The following is a 10,445-nucleotide window of genomic DNA, read 5'->3' on the forward strand; positions in this document are numbered from 1 at the left end:
AGAAAATATTAATAAAAGAAACTTGAACAAAGGAACTAGCTTAATCAGTAATTAAGGTAAAATAGTTGTTCCTAGTAAATTCAAGAAGTTAAATTATTTTTTTTTTAATTGGGTAAATTTTAGTTTTTAAAAAAGTATTCAGTTACATTGAAAATGACACTCATTTCACTCTTAGGTCCCATGAAAATTATATTAAAGGAAGTTTTTGATGTGTAAGAAGGGGATGAGAGTGGCCCTTGTTTGACGAGAGATGTCAGTGGGTTTATAGAAGAGGGTGAGCAGAAGGGGCGTAAGAGATTTGTTGAAGTAAGATATAAAGAGCTATCGCCCACAACTCTGTTGTCCAGTCCAGCAGCCACTGGTCAGCTGAAGTGGCTTCCCCTAATTAAGGTTAAATTAACATTTCAGTTGTCAGTCCCACCGGTCACATGTTTAACTGCCCAGCGCCACAAGTGGCTGCCGTACTAGCACAGATAAAACACTTCAACCTTCACAGCGAGCGCGGTGATACACACTGCTTAGAAGATGATGTCAATGAAGAAGGAGCCCACTGTGTCTCCCATGAAGAACCCCTACAGAACCCCAAACCCGGAGCCTGCGAGAGGAAGGGTGAGAGTAAGACACGCCACTGAAGACAGGTCTGTCAGTCAACCTTCCCCACCCCTGCCTCTCTGCACAGCCCTCAGCAGCCAGGCCTCACCCGGCCTCTGGAAAGACGAGGCGGGGTCTGTAAATACAGTGCACACCCTAAATAACTTCATCTAGTTTGGCATAGGGAGGCCCTGATGTACCATTTGTCATCATGCTAATAAGAAGCCCACTGCCCAGTAAAAACCTGCCCACCTACACAACTTGCTCTTCAAGTTAAGGCGAGGTTTGCTCCTGTAGAGTGACAGTCTCAGAAACCCTCCGGGGCAGTTCGCTCTGCCCAACGAGGCCGCTGCGCACCAGCAAGGTCACAGTCTTGGACGAGCTAGGACGCAGGTCCGCACTGCCACACGTCCGTTTGTCAGAATCAGCTCAATGGAAACTAACCACAGCAATAACATTGGAGGGACCGTACATTAGGGCACGTGGGAGACATGAACAGAAAATGCAAATGTGCTATGTGCCTGCCTTGTTTGGATAGAGAAATTATAGATACTGATCAATTCTGGACAGCAATAGAAAAGGCAGAGATTTTACATGATTTCAAGCAAAGATAACTACTATCTGTCATCTAATCAATTCTGGTTTATAGCAACCCTATAGGACATAGGAGAAGTACCCCCCTGTGGGTTGCCAAGACTCTAAATCTTTACTGGAGTAGAAAGCCTCATCTTTTTCTCATGGAGCAACTTCATCTGGTGGTTTTGAACTGCTGACCTTGTGGTTAGCAGCCCAGCGTGTAACACACTACCCCACCAGGGCTATTAATGAAGGAAAATTTTTAGAAAGGAAAGGAATAAGTGAGGAAGGGAAACACACATCGCAGGGGGCTAGGAAACAGGTCATAAATCATAGGAAGGCATAGCGTAAGCCAAACAGGATGGTCCAAGTTTCTCTCATCTCAATACACGTGAATATATGCTAAACCCCTTTATTTAAAGACAGACCTTCAAATCACATGGTTAAAGAGATCCACTATTTATAGTCTGAATGCAAGAGATGTACTTAACATAGCAAGCTGTTAAAAACCCAGGGAAGGACAGGTGTGTCAAGCAGGTGCTCGCGAAAATACAGCAAAGTCGCCATAATCTAGTCAAATCGGATTTCAGGGCAAAGTATCAGACAAAAATCTTCCTGCCCACAGGAGAAAGGAAAGGGGCATACGTTTGCGTTTTCTCTGCATCACTCTGCTCATCTGCAGTCAGCAGGATGGGACTCCCCCTTACTGACAGCTCTTAGAGCATTTCACGTGTCTCAAATAAGCATGCATTTAGTTGTTTCCTTGAAAGTACAAATAAAAAGCCATATTGCTTCATGTGACTGTTCGTGCAGTTTCCTTGGTATACATGGTTTATCTGGAAGACTTTATGCTTCTAGACCTTAAATTGTTACGACGTGTATTTTCAGGTACAATTACACAGATGCGGGAGCTTCCAAAAGTTCGTGGAAAAATCTCATTACCTTTCAGTTCCAATTTTTTATTCTCTTTGAATTTCTAAAGTCTCCTAGTATATGTTGTCACCTCTGTTTTCTGATATTCTGTTGTCATGTTGCTAAGCTCTCTGACTATGGAAGCCAAGGGAGACTGGATGGGTTTTTGCTTGTTGTTGTTTATTAAGACATGCTCCTCCTTCCAGAGACTCAGCATGCTGCCTGACTTACAGGCCTCTCTTTGCCTCACTGATATCTCACACCAGATACCACTTGCCATAAGAAATGGAGGATTATGAATTTATTAAAATTAATTTGACATTTGTACTCTGTATATTTTAACTGGCTTTTCTCCCCTCTAATATAGCAAATGCTGTCTACCTTGGGGCCCAAGAAATGGAGCAAATAGTCAAGAGAGACGATGAAATCATAAAGAAGCATTTATCTAAGGTAATCACTTTAGTGCTGCCGGGGAGTAAGAAAGCTAAGAGGTGGGCAGAGTATTTACTGAGGATCAAAGACTAGAATCTCTAGGATCTGTAAGACCAAAGGGTTTGTAGATTTCAAATAGAGTTCTACTTGTAGTTAAAATTCACAAAATTCCTGAACGTTTCATAGAACTAAATTATGGTTATTTAAATACATTTTACAAACTATTTTTACTGAATTTGTTTTCAGAATCAGTACTTCTCCACTTTGTCACCATATCTCCAGTTCTCTAGGACCTGTTCTAAGAATAACCTCAAGTTATAATATTATAAAAGAATCAGTATTACATATCACCAGATGACTGAATATGTCTTCTCTTCTACCTATTGGAGTAAGAACATCTAGCTCTAATATTAAGACCAGTTTTTTGAACAACCAGGTCCAGAAAGGCTGCTGTAAATGCTCAGTTTTTCACAAACACATTTGGAAGCATGGTTCACAGCATGTCTGAGCACTGTAGAATTTGGGTAGCTTGGCATCATTGGTATGTCCATTCAGAACAGAATAGCCCTGTGCTAATACAGTACACAAAGTGTGTTTCTTTGTGGCTGGTCTGAATCGGGATATTCCATCGGTATAAGATGCACAATGGATTTCAAAAACCAGGTATAAAAAATGTTGAATAGTTTATGAATATAAATGTAAAACAGTAATGTTTTTGCTATATTGGGTTAAATATGGGATCCCTGGATGGTACACATGGGTAACATGCTCAGTCGCTAACCACAAGGTTAGAAGTTCAAGTCTACCTAGAAGTGCTGTGGAAGAAAAGCCTGTGATCAAAATATCAGCCACTGAAAATGCTTTGGAGCACAATTCTGTTCTGATACATGCCGAGTTAGAATTGAATCAACAACTGTTGATATTTTTTTTAGTATAATGATCATCTAAAGTATTGTGTAAATCGCATGAGGCCAAACCTATCTCCTTTGGCTTTCCTGTAGCCATAGGCAGGCCAAGATCAGACATGCCTCCACCCTCCATCCTTCTTGGTTCGATAATTCATTGATTAAGAGGGGGTTATTTTGGGAAGGTAGCAGGTTACCACAAGGCAGAAACAGAAAGCACTGATATACACCATTACCTCTTCTCAACCAGCAGCCAAATCTGTCTCTGGTCCTCAGCCTCTCAGCCGCAAGGCTCCTGGCCTCTGTTTCATGGGCTCCTTGCATCAGCATCTGCTTTTGGCCTGGCTCCTTTCCTCTGTTCCATGACCTCGGTGCTGCAGCCCCTGCGGTACCTCTGGTCTCTGCCTCTACCCGCTTCAGGCAGAGATCTTGAACAGGCTCCACTAGTGCTCTTGCTTTCCTGAGGGTCCTGGGATTGCTCTCTCTGTTCTTCCTGCTGAGATGACTGTTATACGGAGGTGTGTTTGTGGCCCTTCAACAGACCCATAAGGAGAAAACAAAGGCTGGTGGCTTCAGTCACACCCTCTAGTAAATGGAAGACCAAGTATATATCCTACCTTCATCCTGTAACGAAGAACTCTCTCCAAAATAGGATTGCAATCACCAGGCATAGAAGCTAGCATTTACAGTACATCACCACAGGGATTATGGCTAGAAGGATCATATTATGTAATTGAGTACATATCAAGTAGATCATTCAAAGCAAATTCAGGCATTTCTTTATACTATTAAAATGTAGTTATTAGAAAACTTTTAATTATATATGTGGCTCTCGCTATATTTCCTTTGACAATAGAGCTCGTCTAGAGCTTCACAGGAGGAGCTCAACTATGAGATCTGGCAGGGACAGGGAAGGAGGTCCACTGAGTGGCTGACTCTTACAAGACCTGTAAAGACAGGTCACAAATAAAACCCTAGTGACGCCTCTGGGTCTAGAATTTCTTCATAAATGTAACTCTGCCTACAACGTCAATGCCTATTTCTTTAGCCTCCCATTAAAATTATCTTAAAACAAGGAATGTGTATGTCCTTAAAAACCATGGGGTTTTTTTTTTCCAAAAAGATAAACGGGGGATCCTAAAGCAGCTTCACCCATTGGGGTTTGTAAAAAAATGCTCGTCTCTGTCTCAGGGCCATTGTACTCATATTTCCAAGTAAAAATCACCATGTAGGGATTGACATTTCAAAACCAGAAAGAAGCCTGAGTTAACTGTGGGGAACCCCCGCAAGGCCCTGGCCTTCAGGGATGTGAACAGATAAGAAAAGCAGGATTTTGTTTTCGGTCAAATTATAAGTGACTCTGTCAAAATTGCATTTAGGTTCTCCCATCTTAAAGTTGTCTCCGTTCTTGCTGTTTTCTGCTTCCTTTTCTATTGAGATTCCCCCCTGTTTTGTGTTGTCACTGTTGTGGGTTGGTTGGTTTGTGTTTTGCATGATTTTCTGTCTATGAAGTTTAGGCTAGGTAGCCCTACAGAGAGAGTAACTGGATTAATAGTTACCTACAGCGGGGGCAGGAGAGGTTGCGGGGAAAGGGAGAGCTCACAGCGAGTAGAAGAAGAAAGTGTTCTGAAAGGGACAGTGGTGGTGATTGCACCACTACATTGTATGACATGTGAAATGCCAGTAAAACTAAGTTTTTAAATAGTTCTCGGTTCTAAAGTTTGCAATTATTTAAAAACAAAACAAAACAACTCAACTCTCAGTTAATAATATGACTGGCTTCCAAATTCACTCACTTCCAAAAGTCACACTTGCTGGATGCCTAGACCTATCTTGTGTCATAGCCGGTCCTACCACCTGTAAGAGCCAGCTGCTGTGAAATCCTCATCATTTCTGGATTCTGTTTGTATGCTGTGCTCAGAAGGAGGTCAAAGAAAGGTGCTAACTTATTCCAGTCCTAAGTTAAATCCATATGCAAGTGTAATCATTCCCAGATAGGGGTCTGTTTGTGGTAACTGTGTCAGGGCTGTGAGGCTTACTGTAACTTTTATGGGAGAAATGAGTGTATAATGGTAGATGGCAGACATTTCAAGGTTAGCAGTAACCTGCATTCACAGGAATAAACCTTTCCAACTATAGTGATTCATTTTGTTATATTTTTTAAGATGGCATTAAATATACTTGTTAAATTTCGGGAGAAGCAAGACAATGTTTAATTTAATGATGCAAAGCCATCCTGCCAAAATAGGTCTGCGCCGTTCATTGACTGTTACTTCTGACTGCTAAATGTGAGCTCTCTATTAGATTAGCGCAAACCCGAGTCCTAAATGCAACTATATAGAGACAGGAAGTTTATTGCAACTCTTTGTAATGAAAAAGAGGAAACATGCTGTAATTTAATAGTGGTAAACGGATTAATCAACGAAGTATGTCCCAGTCTGCTCAGGGAACTTGAAGGGGTGACACGATTATGGAAAGACAGTCAGCTGCTGACACCCCCACATTCCCACACCCAGATAATTAGTCAAAGACCAACTCCCCAAACTAGAAACAACCATCTTTTATATACAGGAAGCCTTTGAAATGTTTGTGGGAATCTTTCATTATCTTTTAGTTCCATTTCCCCCCCACAACTTTTGGAAGCCTTCTTATGTGTGTATGTGTGTTGGGGGGCAGTGGGGAGGTGGGGAAGGGTGTTGTACAAGGGAACTTCAAAAAGTTTGGGGAAAGTAAAATTTTTAAATAATGGAATGTTCCCACAAACTTTTTGAAGTTCCTTATATTCTAATCAAAGACACTGTCATTTCAGCCTAAGTGCAGGCATTCAGAAACTTCTCACCTCGCCAAACTGTCCAGCATGAAGAGGTTGTTGTTTTTTAATTAAATACTTTTAATGGGGGCTCTTATAGCTCTTATCACAATCCATACATTCATCCATTGTGTCGAACACATTTGTACATGTTGCCATCATCATTTTTAAAGCATTTTCTTTCCACTTGAGCCCATGATATCACCTCCTCATTTTATTCCCTCCCTCCCCCATCCTCCCTCCCTCACGAACCCTTGATAATTTATAAATTATTATTATTTTTTCACGTCTTACATTGACCAGTTCCAGTGGAGCACCATCAGAACCAGGCAGTGTTTCGTTCTGTTGCACAAAGGGTCATTGCAAGCACCCAACCCAGCAGGTTGATATTAACCATCGTGACTATTGGAAATGTATAGTGATGAACATAAATAATGACCTGCAACAACAAATGTACTGTGATTGGAAAATGTCTGTCATCGTAGGGGATAACATATAAGCATTGCCGGTCCAACTACGGTTGGTTGCCTGCATTTATAATAGAAGGAAACACCAAATTATGTTTAGAAGTTAACAAAACTAGAGATGTCGTTTTCCCATCCACGTTCACGCAGTCTCACTTTTATCAGTGGACCTGCAAAGTCCTCCAGGCCCAAGTGAAGAATCGATGATTCAGAGAAGCTAGAAGAGGTAGCATGATATCCTGGCGCAGGCCCAGGCCTGTGAACAGTAAGCCACGGTGTGCTGTTCTTCAGCCTGGGATGTTTGAGAGCCATTGAAAGGTTTAAGCAAGGAGATAATCAAGGTTGATATTTGACAACCCATCAAAATATAAGCCAGGTAATATGAATAACCAGTTAGTACCAGGAGTCCTAGAGGGAACATAGTCAGACTAATAAATGAGAGGGATTGTTCGGAGATGAATATGTGGAGGAATACTGGAAAAGACTTTCATTTGAGACAGCTAAACTATTTAGGAGACTTTTAGAAGAAGAGTGGGGGTGGGGAGAAAGAAAGAAAGGGTAGAATGTGGAGATATTTTAGATGGAGGCAGAATCAAAGGCGCTCAGTACTAACAGGATATTAGTGACTGAAAGGTGCCAGTTGCTAAGATTGCTTCTCTGTATCTGGATTTGTAATAAGAAAAGGGATATGGGGAAAGATGCAGCGGCAAATTGTCTGAGGTAGTTGCGAAGATAATTCAATCCGGTCCTTGTGTTTGCTATACCCACACGGGCCCATGACGACAGGCAGCGGGTCTGTCTGTGAGTATGAAGCACGCAAGGGTAGTCTGGGTTGGATTTTCATCTGGGAGTCTTGACATAGTTGAAACCGGGAGCATGGATAATAGACACCGAAGAGAGTTTGCAGAATAACAAGAAAGGAGGTCTGAAGATTGGACCTGGGGGAACACGACTTAAGGGATAGGGTGAAGGATGGAATAAAGCAAGAAAAGAGTCAACTGCACATTTTCGCCACCCCGCTCCCAGTATTCCCGTGGGAGCCCCTGGGGTATGCTCCGCTTTATGAGGCACCTGGTGGGGTTTGAGGCAAGTCGGCCAGCATCCCCTTGTTCTGCCATTGCTCTAAACTATAAGGGGATGTGTATCTCATTCGTAGAAAAATAAATTAGTGTTTGGTTTATAAACTTGAAGTTTCCATTTAAAAGTCACTTAGGAGGGAAATTCTAAACTGCCGTGACCATCTCTGGCCCAAGCTTATGGAAACAGCTGGTGTGTGCTACTGCCAGACTGACTCCGAATATCACCATCAGTCCATAGGAGTCTGAAATTGTTCCCAGAGGGAACACACAGTGGAGCTCTCTGGTGAAAGTAGCTGTGCGTAGAGGGCTGGCCTGCAAGACACTACTGTTGCCCTGTCCCCAGAGACCAGCTCAGAGCTACAGTGCGGCTTGAGAAAGGAGCTAACAAAACGTCCTCAAGAATAAGAGTCCTCCGCTATCTCCCCATCCTTCTTAACTACCCTTAGCCCAGAGGTGCCTGTTGCCTTTGGGAACAAACCCGGTGCAGTTTTTGCAGATTTGAGCATGCAAATCCTTCAGACATGCCCATGTCCTGCTTGTAGGAGCATAGGAAGTGCTGCCCAGACCAGCTCGCCAGCGCTGCCTTTCCGCCAAGCCTCGGCCTGAGACGGATTGTGTTAGTTCTGGCTGTTTCACTGGCAGCCTGTTCAGAGTGTCCTCATCAGCCTGAAAATGGATAGGTTTGTTTTTAGCTTGATCATTGTGACCTCGCAAGCTTCATTTTGGGCAACGGTGCTGACATGCCCTGGAGTTGTTAGTAGAACAGGGTGGAGACGCGGTACCGCTTCTCCTGGACTGGACTCTAAAGAGTCACCGACCTAGTTCAAGCCCCGACTCTACCACTTGCACAGTTATGTGCCCTTCGTTAAGCCTCTTGCTTCCTTGTTTAAAATCAGGAAAGTGGTTTGAGAATATTCATGTCCGGTTGTTGAAAATGTTAGGCTACCATTCATTTCAAGATCTTGCCACCGTGCCTGGCATGTACGTACTAGGCACTCCGTTAGTACTGGTTATTGCTATTATCATTAGTTGTATGCTAGGTACGTCTGGGTACTTTAAAAGTACATTTTCCTACCTTTTCCTCTCTACCCACACCTCTTCCCAGATAATTCTGTTCTGTCACAAGAGATTTGGGAAATATTAAGGTATATGGCCAAGAACCACTGGAATTCCCACGCCATCCTAGATAATAGCTATGACTTCCCATAAAAGGCTTCAGGTAGATATTTCATAAGAACTAGGATGGCAGAAAACAAAGCTTGCTTAATTGTTACCAAGATGTGGGCACAGTACCCTAGGTGCAAAGACTCCTAATGAGGAGACTTGGGTAAGGTGACCAGACATCCCGCTTTTGGTGGGACAGTGCCGATTTTTGGCGTTTTAAGAAAGTCCAAATTTTTGGAAAGAATGCACAACAAGCTAGGGAACGGTCTATTTGGTCCATATAGACCAGATTTTTCATCAAGAACCACCCCCACCCCCACCCCCGGTCAATGGTGTCCCGCTTTAAATCTGGTCACCTTAGACTTAGGCCATTTCCCTAAATTAGTTAGGCAAAACATCTGATCCCACCTGTCACACTGTTTTTCAGTAGGGACAGAAAGAAAGCTTTCAGCAAGATTAAATTGGCCCCAATGCCTGCTACTCAGTTGCCTCACCAGAGGAAAAGAGAGGTACGGGGCCCGCCCCTCACTCCAGCCCCACAGAGGAAGAGACAAAGATAGTCCCTAGAAAAACAAGTGACTTCCCCATAGACCGAGTAGGCCCTAGCCTATGGGCTTTAGACACATGGGAAGGAGAGGGCCCGTGTTGCAACCCTTTTGGTGCATAGCTGTCCCAACACTGGCTACTGGTCCAACCACATAACCCTGAAAGTAACATGACTGGATCCCCTCGTCCTCCCTGACCATGTGGTCACCACTGTTTCCCTGGACACCCCCAGAGGAGAAGCGGGGCACAGTGAACATGAAGGGCTGGGCTTTCACCTCCACCCTCAGCTACTTCCTATGATCGGTTGATGGCGTACTTGAATGCTCCTTATTTTCTCAAGAATGGGAATTGAGCCCGTTGGGGTTGAAAGAAAAGAAAGGAAGCAAGGTACATTGAAAATTAAATATCTGATTTCTTTAGAAAGCCCTCGAATCCTCAAAAGGGTTGCCCAGAAAGACTTCAGTGACATTTTATAGATGTCCAGCTTGAGGACTGCTGCCTACAGTATGGATTACTCTACAACTCAGTGTAGAGAACACCAAAAAGACAGCATCCTGATAATTTGGAGAAAAGTTTGGCATTTTTCAAGATTTTTCTCTTGCTTAGATCCACAAGCAATGCTCATGGAAGCTGGAGTCAAGAGATTAAAGGATGCGTTATGCCAAGGAGAAAGAAACTATAAGAAATGATTTATTTCCTTAGAATTGTTTGCATGTGAATAGCTACCGATGGCCTGAGATTCCTACTGGATGATCCCAGAGTTTCCACAGCGGTTCCCACCCTTGGCATACGGAACTGCAGGAGAATAGCAGAGTCTGTGAGGAAGCTTTAAGTAAAAGTAGTGGATTTGCTCCTGTCTTTGGTGATCAGACTCCCTTGGCTGTCCTATCCAGCTTAGGACCGCCCACCCTTCGGGTTTTCTGTTCTCCCCACTTGGCTCGTTCTCAGTAGTAACAGTGGTGGTTCA

At 43.2% G+C, this 10,445-nt stretch overlaps 1 protein-coding gene across 1 annotated transcript in view; it reads left to right on the top strand.

Moving 5' to 3' along the window:
* The window catches only part of LDAH (lipid droplet associated hydrolase), a 122,116-nt gene that overhangs the window by 105,259 nt on the left and 6,412 nt on the right, over positions 1-10,445 (top strand). Inside the window, exon 6 of the mRNA XM_004696058.2 lies at positions 2,447-2,529. Coding sequence (XP_004696115.1) covers positions 2,447-2,529 — 83 coding nt within the window. The remainder of the gene's footprint in view (positions 1-2,446; positions 2,530-10,445) is intronic.

This window comes from Echinops telfairi, unplaced genomic scaffold (genome assembly GCF_000313985.2).
Source record: "Echinops telfairi isolate 266 unplaced genomic scaffold, ASM31398v2 ScPeMD7_9;HRSCAF=40, whole genome shotgun sequence".
Taxonomy (NCBI): domain Eukaryota; kingdom Metazoa; phylum Chordata; class Mammalia; order Afrosoricida; family Tenrecidae; genus Echinops; species Echinops telfairi.